This window comes from Dunckerocampus dactyliophorus, chromosome 15 (assembly GCF_027744805.1).
Source record: "Dunckerocampus dactyliophorus isolate RoL2022-P2 chromosome 15, RoL_Ddac_1.1, whole genome shotgun sequence".
In the NCBI taxonomy this organism is placed as follows: Eukaryota; Metazoa; Chordata; class Actinopteri; order Syngnathiformes; family Syngnathidae; genus Dunckerocampus; species Dunckerocampus dactyliophorus.
This window is the reverse complement of record NC_072833.1, coordinates 7,085,692-7,099,460: the sequence shown is the minus strand read 5'-3', so window position 1 is coordinate 7,099,460 and position 13,769 is coordinate 7,085,692. Positions and strand designations below refer to the sequence as shown.

Here is a 13,769-nt window from a genome sequence, read left to right as displayed (position 1 = left end):
TTATTTTGGCAACTGTATCAAAACAAGAGAGCCACATATTTGTTTTTTGATGATCACCCTGGTCCCAATGCCTGCGGCTATGCACCTCTTTGCAGTTGGAGGTGTTCTGTGAGGTGATGACCATGGAGCAGGCGGGATATGTGATGCTGACTGATTACCTGCAGAACAACTTCAGGGAGCAGCAGCAGTTCATTGGACAGGTGTTTGCCTCGTACACGGGAGTGGAGGACGTGCCCACGCCCAGTATGTTTTCATCATACACCCACACCAACCACAATGTCATGACTTTTTACAGTTGTTCAGTGTCAGTCGTCAAAAACGGCCTCCTTTTTGTTGGATGGGGTTAGTACACTTGTAATTCAAGCCAAAGTAAACCTGGTGTTTACGGTACATTGCATAGGTCTGCTTTTTGAATAATGTTGTCCTCCAAGGTCAGCCTCAGTCACAGTCATCAAACGATATAATTCCCCTACCCATCTGCGTAAATTCAAATACAAAGTAGGTTGCCAGGGAGCTCAACTTTGTAGATAAACGCCGCTCAATTTATTCTGCTGCTCTTTTTGAAATTAAAATAAAGTATTCATTATTTTGAAAAACGGGCCTTTTAGCTTGTATCAAATTTATGCAGCATACACACCTACTACTAAGTTCCTGCCAACATCCTCATGTTTCTTTTTATTTTTATAAACATTTATACTTTTGTTTTTCTATCTTGACATAATTTCCAAGCAATTTAATGTAATTAATGACTCTAGCCTGCAGTTCGCCGCCAGAAAACGTCCAAGCTGACGCACAGAACGAGACGACCATTGTAGTGACGTGGGAGCGCCCCCGTTTTGTTTACGACACGACCATCGACTGGTACACCGTCACCTACGAGAGGCTGCAGGGCCGAAACCAGAAGAAGCAGGAGTACAGGACCGACGGGGATCAGGACGTGGTATGAAACATCCCACACACCTGTCAGACTAAATTATTAGTATACCGTAAATCAGGGGTGCTCACACTTTTTCAGCCTGCGAGCTACTTTTAAAATGACCAAGTCCCAAAGATCTACCTCCTAGTATAAATATAGAAAATATATATTTACTGTCTTTATAAATATGAGCATGTATGTACATTATATATCAGGGTACACGCACTTTTTCAGCATGCCTCAATAGTTCCTCAATAGTTGTGTACATAGGTAAGTAGTACCTGTATGTCAGTCTAAGTAGCTACGTAGCGTGCATTAGACACACACTTCACGTATTATGTCCAGTTAGCATTTGTTATCAAACATTCCTGATATACAAGGAATGAAAATGATTATGCAAAAGGTGATGCAGCCGAAGTCAAGACAGCATATTAAAAAGCTTTCAGCAATAGGCACATTTTTCTGTTCATTATGAAATAAAAGGGAAGAGTAGAAAAACACTCATTTCTATAGTGTTCACGCGAAGCAAAGCCCTCAGACAAGCCTGACTTAACTAGCTGCTACAAGTGAACAGATAACTTTTCTTATACTGTAGATATAGGCATCTTACCGCTGACTGATGTCATATGACATCTACAAAGTGACGTTTATGCGATCGACCTAAACTACCTTTGCGATCTACTGCGACGTAATGGGCACCCCTGCCATAAATGCTTCAGATAGCGGCTCAATTCAGTCAACCACAGAGTCTCCAATAGTCTCCAGGTGCGTGATCTACAAAACCAAATAACTGCCGGGATCTTTAATTTGCAGCAGCTCAAAATACAGCGGCATTAACAGCCGTGGCTGTAGGCAACCTCCTTTAACGCCACAAGATGGTTGTAGCTGCATATGGAGCATCATGAGTGGTCAGCATCCAGCAGGCTTATCAGTTGATTTGAAAGTTACAATTACATTGTACTGTTTTTCACAGTGAACTCATTACCAGCATTAATCCTGGAAGAGCAGTTTGCTCCTTTTTGTTATTACAACTCTTGCTGCTGTGTTATGCAATATACTGTACTTGTTAATAAATGACCATGTGGTCAACGAAAGCCACGTTGTCCTTACCACTTTCTCATGCATTTCAAGTCATTTAAATAGACAGTGTATGTGGATTTACAGGGAGCCATCATTCCCAGTCTGCTGGCCAACAGCAGCTATGTGGTTCAGGTGATGGCCGTTTGCAACAACGGCCTCAGAGGAAGATGGAGTGACCAGATTATAGTGGACATGCCGTTAGAGGACCCTGGTACAAGCATGCATACACACAAAAGACAAATAATTTGAATTGAATAAAGCACAGAGTATTTTTATATGTGTTTTCTAGACAGTGATTCATTTCCTGATGTTTCTAAAGGCAGCAAAGAGGTAGGACACTTTTCCCACACACATTTAAATGTTACGTTTCTTATATAATGAATTTATGTCACACCCACAACTAGGTGCCAACTAATGTCAGATGGCAGAAACCGGAGAATCCCAATCCTCTGGATTCAACCCCAGATCACAGTCCAGTAGAGGAGATCCCAGCAGAGCAGACCAGAGTTTACCAGAATCAACCCACTCAGTCAACCCCAAAGCCTCCTCCTGAGACCTCCGTACAGAAAACACGGCTCAACCCGAATGTAAAAAAGAAACCGACAAAGCCTAAAAGTGGTGACGTAAACAAAAACCGTATCGATGAGGAGCGGAGGACTCGAACACAAAGGATATTTACTCATGGCGGTTTGGATGGGAACAGTGCAATCTGGGTGACTGGTATAACCGAGCAACCGGGCTTCCTGTTTCCTGTCTCTCAGCCCAACACTCTGCCTACGGTCCGGCGTCAAATCACGGAGGAGGCGTCTCTGATACATCAGGTAGTGAAAAATAATTGAATATGTTGCATTTTCTACTGTATGCACGGTGCGTGTTAAATCAAGCCGCTCATGTTTGGGATTGCAGTCGCAAGAGCTCAGCCCAACAGATTCAAATGAAAGTGAAAGTGGCCTCCCTTCTTCACAGTCGGACCTCTACTCCTCCACCGGGGAGGACATCCAAGTCACAGATGTCTTCTATGAAGACTCAGTCAACAGCTCTTCATCCCAAATCACCACCTCCTCTTTGGAACGATCCACTGCCGCTCTGCCAGGTAGGATTTGGTGGGAAGAGCTTGTCCTTTTGCCACTGAACTAATTTGTCACTTTTACCACCATCTTCCCATGAACAGTATTGATAGTGACAAGTAATTGTCTGTGTATGAAAATGTATAACATCAGATTTAAATTAACATTTTATTTAATAAATATCTTATATAGCTACAATCGAGAGACAAAATATTAGAAGCTCTCTAAATGGAAAAAATGAATACATTAAAAAGATTTTAATAATTAAAATAAATCAACTTAATTCAATCAACTTAATTTCTTCACCAGTGCAAACTACAATAATAAACATATCATTAAATGAATACATCCCTGTCATTCACAACTGAACATTTTTTTTTTTTTTTTTAAAAGGCCGAATTTTTGACACACTCAGTTATGCAGTTGTACAATCATAATATTATTTTATTCTTACTAGGAGGTGTGGTGGCCAAAGGGACAAACGAGTCCTCTGTAAACAAGCCTCCAGAAACGAGCACCGCCTCAGCCTCGACCTCGTTCTGGATCACAACGAGGACGGTGACTGCAAGCAACACCCTTGCCGATACGGTCTACAAGTCATTCACCTCCTCGTCCCTCCTTAGGGTGCTCATGCACACCACCCAGCCTATGTTTAATGGTAAGACCTGAGGACCACCTCTCTCATGATGGCCAATGGGCTCATGGCTTTATAACACCGTACACTCAAAGGTTTAGACACACTTTCTCATGTTATTGCATGGGAAGGTGTGGGTCAAGTTTTAGTGCAAGTCGGAACTTCCACCTAAATTAACACCGAAGACACTCACACTGAACACAGAACATATGGAGGACATATACAATACAATAATAAAAAGATTAGATGCAAGAATCAAATGAAACTGTAATAAGTAACGCTGGACACACTGGAAGGGGAGAGAGATAGGCTTATTTGGAGGAGCAAGTTTCAATAATGAGACCACTACACTGCTTAGTTATCACTGCCCATTTCATAAGAGCAGGTCCTTTCACATGTTCAAGGATACTGTCTTTATTCTTACTGATGGTCGCGGCAGTCGAGCGGCTTAAACCAAAGATACAGCAAATGTTTATCAGCATTTCTCCACTTTCTTAGCATTTTACGTTGTCTAATTCCGCTTCACTTTTAACTTTCATGTTCCTTTTCTTTGATGCACTGCATCAGAAGCGTGTGCCTCACACTCTCAGAGACGTATTGAAGGGGAAATGTTAACTAAAAGTGAAGGGACATGCGACTACATATTCTTCCACTACTAGTTGATTTTTCTGAACTCTCTTTACAGCATCTTCCAAGGGCAAGGCTCTCCTAATGTCGGTTTTTCTGTGGCTCAATGGCGCGCTCTGGTGGTTGTTCTTTTTTTTAAATACCACAACAACTAAAAATACTGTTGGCTTGTATAGCGTGAAAGAAGCATGGGCTAATCAGACTACATTACCATTTCCCCAATATATCAGTTCAGTCCCAGTCCTTTGAGTTTATTTTACACTGTGTATCTACAAATGTTCTTCCCCTGTATAACTCCCTCACTTTTTATCTGGTAGGTTGCAGTGTGTGAGAGTAAACTGTTTTATCTGATGTTCTTTTATCTTCCACTGCATCGCAACTGGGTGTGTCCTCTCCCCTCTTGTATTTCTCTTGAATACCAAGGAGTGCCAAACTCCATACCCGGGCCGGCATATCCTCAAATTTGCAGATGACTCTGCGATTGCGTCTCTTCTTACGCATGATGACTCTGATCATGGCCGTGTAGTGTCTGAATTTATGGACTGGTGTCGCACGTCCTTCTTAAATGTGAATGTGTCAAAAAAACAAGGAGATGTTTGTAGATTTTAGGAAGAATCCTACAGCCTTCTCACCTGTTGTCATTGATAAGCAGCAGTACAAATATCTGGGAACGGTGATGGACCAAAGGCTTACATTCAAGTCTCAGGTGGATGCCGTATGTAAAAAAGCTCATCAGAGGATGTAGCCACTGTTCTGCTGAATAACTGTTTCTGATGTTGGTGTTGTATTTATTGTTTTTGTTTTTAATTTTGTATTTATTGTTAGTTTGTGTGTGTGTAATACTGCTGGCTGTAGAACAAATTGCCCTTTGGAGATAATAAAGATTACCTTGACCTTGACACTTTCTTTTTCTGTCAGAGGGAAGGAACAGCAGTCATGAATCTCACGTTGGGTTGGTTGGAGGTGTGGAGAGGGAGAAGCGGACCATCATTCCTCTGGCTGTTGTGTCCACTCTCACTATCCTATGTTTACTGGTGCTGGTTGGAATACTTGTCTACTGGAGGTACACACACACAAAGTTGACATCACACTGACTATAAGCCACGTGTGCGCATCTCTTTTATAACTTGCTTATGTCACAGAAACTGCTTCCAGACGGCTAACTTCTACCCAGATGACAGCGTAACACCGAAAGTCATATCAGCTCCGTCCACACCGCTGCTGCTTGCCACAGGTAGTACGCATAAACGTTATTGCATCTTAGTCACAACGTGCTGTTATCATCACTTCAAGTGTGAATTGACTTACGGTGTGCCAGACGGTCACGAGCCACTGACGGTGAAGCAGTTTGTGAAGAATGTCATGGAGCTCCACAGCACCAACACCTTCTCCAAGGAGTTTGAGGTACGTGTTCCTTAAAATAGTCAAGTTGGAAAATAGTCTGTTTTTTGTTTGTAGATATTACAACAGGGGTGTCCAAACTTTTTCCGCTGAGTTCTGCATACAGAAAAAATGAAGAATGTGGGTGGGGGTTGGGAGGGGCGCTTTGTTACATTTTGCTGACACCAATACAGTGTAGGTCAATATATGCTAAGCTATCTAAACAAAACATCTCAGCTTTGTGAGTGACATACAAATTAGTGAAATATCTATTAATATACTGTAGCACATTAATAGTAGATTTATTTTATTTCTACAACATGCCAGGGGCCACTAAAAAACACACCGAAAATGGACCCTGGGGCACCCTTTGGACATCCCTGTGTTAGAGGCAGATTTTGCCCCGGTTGACATAGCTTTTCAATAATGCACTTCCATAAACACTAACATCACACTGTTTAGCAAGCGGTTTTAGCAAAATCTTACTATGTGCAAGCAGTTAATTCATGATTTTCCACATGGTTCCTATAGTGTTGAAACCGGGTACATCTGCATGGCTTCAGTCACCTCTTGTTTCCTAGCATGAAGTAACGCACACAGAAAGGACATTTAATAAACCATACTTCCCTCTTTTAACTGCCCCTTTGGCTCTCTTTTGTGACCGATTTCATTTGTGGTGTGCATTTAAATGAGAGAAAACCACAGACTCAAAGTTACATAAGCACAAGAGATAGCTGGGAAAACTCCATAATTAGTGCTGTCAGCCTCTCTGTGTGTCTATGAACCCTGTGTTCCTGTACCTGCACTGACTCCCTGTCTGCCTGTGTGTCACCCCCCTCAACCCCTCCCCAAACTCTCCTTTCACCAACTCCACCGCCATCGTCGTGCTTTCTGCATCCTCACTTCCACCCTCCATTAGATTGTGAAAGAGTCCTACGAGGTAAGATGCTCACCACCCCTCTACTGTTATGGATTAATGATACAATGTAAGGAAAATACACACCAATTCTGAATGGGATGTTTGCATTTGTGAAGATACAGTGGACAAAATGTGCAAGCAAATATTAACCCTGTAGATTTGAATGCTTATCGACATATGCTCATACCAGTCAGGTATCCGTCTGCATGGTCCTTTATTTGAAATGTACCCATTAAAGACCACAGCACACTTTGCATGCCTCAACTTACATCGTTTTAACTGTTTGACCATTACACAAGTTTGTCTTGTATTTCAGGCATCAAATTTGGAATAAGTGTGTATTTCCAAAAATGTCACATAAAATATCTGCTTTTATGTGGTGAAGCATTGCATTCTTCTTTCTATACAGCTTGGTATACTCCTTTTTTTTAATCCTCTTCTACAAATATGAACTATGTGTGTGTGTTTTAGGAGGTGCAAGCGTGCACAGTGGACATGGGCATCACTGCTGACAGCTCCAGTCAACCAGAGAACAAATCCAAGAACAGATACATCAACATCCTGGCCTGTATGTCTAATTCAACATGTTTCATTGGCACTTTTGGTCACATAACTTCTCAATCATTTTTCACTCCAGATGATCATAGTAGAGTGAAGCTCTCCAACAGTTTAGACCGAGATGGGGCATGTGGAGACTACATAAACGCAAATTTTGTTGATGTAAGTGAGTTCAGTACACTATAAGTAAGGTTTTCCACGGAAAGATGTGTTCCTTGACCGTTTTTGCTGTCTATCTGCAGGGTTACGAGCGTACGAGGGCCTACATCGCAGCTCAGGGCCCGCTCAGAGCAGGCAGGGAAGACTTCTGGAGAATGATCTGGCAGCAGAACGTTGGCATCATCGTCATGATCACCAACCTGAAGGAGAAAGGACGGGTGAAAGCACTTATTGCTACTAAATGAAGTGCAATCACTAATAATCTTCATCATTGTTTATTTCGTTTAATATGACAGACAAAGTGTGATCAGTACTGGCCAGAGGACGGTCAGGAGGATTATGGTCCGTACCAGGTGACCTTGAAGAGCACCAAGACTCTTGCTTACTACACTGTGCGGACATTCATTGTCAGAGACACCACAAATAAGGTACACACACACACACACTCTATGTGAACATGAACCCAAACAGACCACAACCATCTCTGGTCCAACAGGCATGTCAGAGGAAAGTGGAACACACAGTCCACCATTACCACTACACCCAGTGGCCAGACATGGGCGTCCCAGAATACACCCTGCCTGTCCTGTCCTTCATCAGAACATCGTCTCGCGCCCGAACGCAAGAGATGGGACCCGTCCTGGTGCACTGCAGGTAGCCTTGTTATACTGCATGTGTGTGTGTTTAAGTCGTGAATGTAGTATTAGGAATAATTTGTATCTGTGTCACAGTGCTGGAGTAGGAAGAACAGGAACTTACATCGTGATTGACAGCATGCTGCAGCAGATCGAGGATCAGGGGACGGTGAATGTCCTCGGGTTCCTCAAACATGTGCGGACACAGAGGAACTACTTGGTTCAGACGGAGGTACACAAATGCACTTTTTAAATGAGTAAGCAGGGGGTGTCGAAGGTTTTTTCATTGAGGGCCACATACATAAAAATTGAAGAATGCAGGCGGGCCACTTTGATACATTTTGTGCATTAAGGTGCTAAAACCAATCAAGCGCAGGTCATAATATGCTAAGCAACACAAACAACATAGCTTTGTGTCATAGGTGACAAAGGAAATTTGTGTAATATTGAATAATATATCTCATTAACTCATTCAATCCCAGAAAATTTTCAAAAGACACCCCCTTCAGTACCAGCCATTTTAGACGATTTTGACCGATCTTTCAAGGCACACAGAATATTGTGTTCTACGGATATATAAACATGGAACCTACCAAAAGAAAGATTATCTTTCATCAGAGAAAAAACTTTGTTTCTACCTTTTCCCATTCTTTAGTAATCAGCAGTAGAACATGGGGTAAGTTTCAGGAAAAAATCAGTTCCCAACTAAAAAAAGAGAGAAAAACCACTTTTTGCGAAAAGATGCATTTCAATCATAACTCTGTTTTTTTTTGTGTTGCTTTTGTGACACCTCAAATGTCTAAACAACTATAGCACAACATAAACAACACCAAAAAAGGGTTGTTTCACATGAAAATGCCAATTTATTTCCAAATATAACACCACAAACATTTTACAATTTTCACATTTGGAACTGAACTGTGTACTCCGGTTTCCGCCCACATTCCAAAAACATGCATGTTAGGTTAATTGGGGACTCTAAAATTGTCCATAGGTATGAATGTGAGTGCGAATGTTTGTCTATATGTGCCCTGCGATTGGCTGGCGACCAGTCCAGGGTGTACCCCGCCTCTTGCCCAAAATCAGCAGGGATAGGCTCCCACATACCCCCGTGACCCCAATGAGGATAAGCGGCATAGAAAACGAATGGATGGATGGAACTGAACCGTGTGTGTGGGTGTGGGTGGGTGTGTGTGTGTGTGTGTGTGTGTGGGTGGGGGGGGGGGGGGGGGGGGGGTGTATGCACGTGTATAAATTTCCCTACAGTGCATAACCTTCCCCTACACGTTCTTCCAGTTCCTCTTTGCTGTCATTTATGTGTTTTCCATTCAAATTCACATGCCCATATCAAATGCACTTCTGCCACCTTGTGGCCGTTTTTATGGCTTAAAACTGCTGTAAAAGTGACACCCATTAGTCTCACCGCTTTTTACCTATCACGCTAAAAAGCGACCTATAAATACACTGTACATCTTTGGGCTCGGATGTTCGGGTTTATAAAAACGTATGAATAAGTCTTTGGTATTGAATGAGTTAATCATGAATGTATGTTATTTTAATAAATGCTGAGGGTCAACAAAAAAAATGGGCTACGGCCCAAAAATGGCCCCCGGGCCGTACTTTGTACACCTTTGAATTAAGCAATCTGGTTAGACTAGGTGCCCCAGTTCCCATCAAATCTTTGTTTTGACTGGGGGGTATGTTTTTGGAGTAATCCTCCTCCTTGGCTCTAGGAGCAGTATGTGTTCATCCACGACGTCTTAGCGGAGGCTATCTTGAGTCGCCACACCTCTGTCACCTCTGACCTCCTCCACACGTACGTGTCCGACCTCCTAACGCCTGGAGTGTCAGGCAGGACGCGCATGGACAAACAGTTCAAGGTACACACTTGGTCTCACAATACAGATTGTTGTGAACCGGCACATTTATCATATTATCCAGTAAACATTTGGCTTTATTGAGACATGATAATTGACTGTGTATTTCAGTTGATTAGTCAACGCCAAGCCAAGCACGCTGACTATAGCACGGCTCTGCGAGACGGCAACGCAATGAGGAACAGAGCCAGAGCGCTCATGCCTGGTAAGCCTCGTGTTCACATGTTACATATACAGTCGTTTTAAAGTGGTATAACTTTAACATAAGTGTTATTTCCTTGTGTCTATGTTTGTAGTGGAGAGATCCAGAGTCTGTCTAACTGCCACAGAAGCAAACTCCTCAGGTTACATCAACGCCTCATATGTGCTGGTAAAGCAAATTCCTTATTTTTTTCTGAGAAAGTCAATTCAAGGTGTTGTAAAGATATTATGTCATGCCGCTGGTGTTTTTTAACAGGGCCATAACCACAGTAAAGAATTCATCGTGAGTCAGACCCCTCTTAGCAGCACCGTGGAGGATTTCTGGCGAATGATCTGGGAACACAACACACGCACCGTCGTCCATCTGCCCGACTCACATCATCATGTTAGAACACAGACATGCACAGTATTTAGATGTGTGTTTACAGCTTTCACACACTTGCTTCTTTCTTTCAGACGAGTGAGAACGGGGATCCGTGTCTTTACTGGCCTTCTAAAGACCAGATAATGAGCTTTGACGGATTCACTGTGGTGTATTCAGGGGAGAAGATGCTGTGTCTGTCCAATGATGACAAAGTTCTGGTGCAGGACTTTACATTAGAATCCACACAGGTATTGCTCATTTTCTAATACACAGCTCACATTCACGGTTGTAGTGATGGAGTCCTGAAGTCAACAACAGACTCCAATGCTCCACTACTTTGCCCCAGTATCTAAATGGTTAATACAAATATTCCAATATATTAAATATATATATATATATACTTAAAAAAAAATTAAAAATCACCAAAATTCATGTCTGAAACTCAAGTCTCTGTTTTGGACCTCAACACAATTTTTGATATTTTCTGAACTTGCATTAAAATTGTTATTTTAATGTCCACATTTTATTTGCATTCATCCTTGAGTTTTCCCCAAAAATGACATTGCAGTGGATCTCCGAATATTTGCAAATCAGCCCCGCAAATTTGCGTTTTTTGGTTTAAAAAAAAAAAAAAAAAAAGTTATTAAAAAAAATGTTTTATCTGAAAATAGGACATTTCATTCACCCGGTAATCATTTATAAATACTGTATGTGATAATACACGTCAATCCTTGAATGCACCATAGCTGCTGCGATACACAAAAGTGAAACTTGTATATAACCTATACACACGACTCAGTTGACTCATCTGTTTATCCATCATCGTACATTAGCGGTGAGTACGTATACGTTTATCTGCGCAGAACTTATAATGCATTTAATAAAGTGGGGATCTGCTGTAATTCTTCTATGAATTTTTATTGTTTTACTGGGAAATTGGCATCATTTTGTAGGGGGGGGTGCAAGACCGTATTACAAGTTTTTTGAGGGTGCGTGGCAATGCGAAAGGGTAACCTAAAATATACTTGATTTCTAGAACAATTTTGCCCTGGAGGTGCATCTTTACATTGCATCCTGCTGGCCCAACCCGGACAGCCCGATTCGGAATTGTTTCGACCTTATCAACACAGTCAGTGAGCACAGCAGACACACAAACGGACCAACAGTGGTGCACGACCCGTGAGTACAACATACATTACTCTTGCATTGGACTTAATCATTTTTAAAAATCTTATTGAGCTTGTGCTTTCTATTGTGTGTAGGTTGGGAGGCGTTACATCTGGGCTCTTCTGCGCCCTCACCACCTTGTCCAATCATTTACAGGAAGAGGGACAAGTCGATGTCTACCAGGTGGCACGTATGACAAACCTCATGAGGCCGGGGGTCTTTAATGATATAGTAAGTACTTACGCACACACACACACACACACACACCCGTGTCACTGCTGTTGGCACAATAATGAGAAAAGCCATCGGCCTCCTGCAGGAGCAGTACCAGTATCTGTACCATGCAGTGCTGAGTCTGGTGAGCAGCCAGGAGGATCAGCGAGCCCTCCAGAGTCCAGAAACCAATGGTTCAGTACTGTTAGGGAAGACCAACATTGCTGAAAGCCTTGAGTCACTCATGTAGAGGCCACACACACTCATACACTAACGCTAAAACACGTGTTGAACTTAAGTCGTCTCTGCAAGCATCGAAGAGGTGTGAGTACTTTTTTTTTTTTTTTAAAGGGGACCTATTATGCTTTTCCTCTTTTCTGAGCTCTAAATGTTGTTACAATGTTGAATTCTCGTGTTAAATGATGCCAACATGTCAGATAATGAGGTTTGCGCATTTGGAAGCGAGCCCTGAAAGCAGTTTTGGACGGCTCTGCACGCTGTGTTTTACAGTTTTTCAATTCAACACGGACTTCCTTATATGCCCAGCACCCCCGCTCTGCTTCGCTCTGTTCACGGTGTTAGCACGTCGAGTAATGGCTCCCCGGAAATGTTTGTTCGAGTGTGCCTAAAGAGGCAAGCGTCAGGCAGAAGTGGTTGGAGTTGCTGATTCCTGGCCAGCAAGAGAAAAATATGCTCATCTGTCAACGGCATTTCAATTTGAAGCTCGACGTCCGACGCCTTTCCAACGTTACTTGGTCGTGTCGAAGAGTCAGAAGAGCAAGCCGTAAGTAACTATTTATCAGTGTCCTCACTGTTTATTTTGTGTAGTGATCGGACAAAAGGGGTTCGGCAGCTGTCCGGGAGCACTTGGACGCCTGGGAGGAAGGCGTACCTGGAGGGGTGCCGGGGTGGAGTAAATTACACACACCGTTCAGGCGGGAGGCAGGAAACACTGCAGGAAGAAGTGCAGAGTCTGGAAGACCTACAAAGCTTTCTGTGCGGGTTGTCGTGTGTAGCTGCTCTCGAGGAACCCAGAACTCAATACAAAGGCCCGAAAATTAGTATAATGGGTCCCCTTTAAAGTAATCTTCTGCAAATGTCACGGCTTCCTTAAAAGACAAAAAAGGTTACTTCTGTAACTGTCAAGCTCATGCTAGTCATTTTTATCGTGCTCACAGAGCAAAGTCAAGTGATAAACTCGCAGCCTGGTTTTAAAAACTAGATTCTGAATATAATTTCACTGTATCCATTGCATTTGTGTGCGAAAGCACATTTAAATCACACAATACAAATTACTACCTATGAAAGAAAATGAATGAACTGCATTCCTAGGCTAATTCCCTAATGAACCAGCGTTATTTTGGGGTGTTTTAAAAAGTAGTGATGGCTGCCATTGGCTCTGGTACCCGGTGCCTTTTGTAAATCACTTGTACATTCATCTTGTACTTTAAAGCTCTTTTTGCTATGACTGTTGAACGACTTCTATTTTTCCTAACGGCGGGTACTGTCTCGTTAGTTTCGTTAAGGGGAGTAACATTCCATCAAAATTCTGTTGTCAGTATTGAACGTATTTTGTCTAAATGGTCCTCAATCGGGCGCGATCAATCAAGCAATCAGCTTCTCCTCCAGCAACTTACTACTTGTGTGCGTGTGCGTGTGTGTAAATATCCCTGAAGCACCAAAAGGCCAAATTACTGTAAGTTTTTACTGTACCTAAATTTTCTATGACATTTTCTAGCCATTTACACGTATATACTGTATAACTGTGTGGATTCTTTTTGATAACTCCACTACTGAATTACTGTTCATAGATTTAACACATTGTTACCGCTTTTGTATCAATATAATTGTAGCAAGTTAGCACATTCATCTCCAGCCGCAAACGTGTGCAGTATGTAAATAGAAACAGATTGAATAAAGACTTGGCTTGAATATGATTGAAATGTAAGTCTCTTTGTTTGACATTTAACTC

The 13,769-nt window shown here is 42.2% G+C and overlaps 1 protein-coding gene across 6 annotated transcripts in view; it reads left to right on the top strand.

Moving 5' to 3' along the window:
- ptprz1b (protein tyrosine phosphatase receptor type Z1b) overlaps positions 1-13,734 on the top strand; it is a 54,385-nt gene extending 40,651 nt beyond the window's left edge. For 3 of the 6 annotated variants that reach the window (XM_054800441.1, XM_054800440.1, XM_054800436.1), the window contains 25 exons: positions 96-243; positions 756-940; positions 2,081-2,207; positions 2,286-2,326; positions 2,401-2,817; positions 2,903-3,089; positions 3,521-3,721; positions 5,243-5,387; positions 5,467-5,558; positions 5,643-5,728; positions 6,624-6,644; positions 7,095-7,191; positions 7,261-7,343; positions 7,424-7,558; positions 7,637-7,768; positions 7,837-7,994; positions 8,072-8,207; positions 9,709-9,855; positions 9,964-10,057; positions 10,149-10,222; positions 10,310-10,438; positions 10,510-10,665; positions 11,454-11,596; positions 11,680-11,815; positions 11,904-13,734. In XM_054800441.1, coding sequence (XP_054656416.1) covers positions 96-243; positions 756-940; positions 2,081-2,207; positions 2,286-2,326; positions 2,401-2,817; positions 2,903-3,089; positions 3,521-3,721; positions 5,243-5,387; positions 5,467-5,558; positions 5,643-5,728; positions 6,624-6,644; positions 7,095-7,191; positions 7,261-7,343; positions 7,424-7,558; positions 7,637-7,768; positions 7,837-7,994; positions 8,072-8,207; positions 9,709-9,855; positions 9,964-10,057; positions 10,149-10,222; positions 10,310-10,438; positions 10,510-10,665; positions 11,454-11,596; positions 11,680-11,815; positions 11,904-12,047 — 3,414 coding nt within the window. In that variant the 3' untranslated portion in view covers positions 12,048-13,734. Of the gene's footprint in view, positions 1-95; positions 244-755; positions 941-2,080; positions 2,208-2,285; positions 2,327-2,400; positions 2,818-2,902; positions 3,090-3,520; positions 3,722-5,242; positions 5,388-5,466; positions 5,559-5,642; positions 5,729-6,623; positions 6,645-7,094; positions 7,192-7,260; positions 7,344-7,423; positions 7,559-7,636; positions 7,769-7,836; positions 7,995-8,071; positions 8,208-9,708; positions 9,856-9,963; positions 10,058-10,148; positions 10,223-10,309; positions 10,439-10,509; positions 10,666-11,453; positions 11,597-11,679; positions 11,816-11,886 lie in introns of all 6 variants that reach the window. The other 3 variants (XM_054800439.1, XM_054800438.1, XM_054800437.1) reach the window with 3 other exon arrangements.
- The last annotated feature ends 35 nt before the right edge of the window (positions 13,735-13,769 follow it).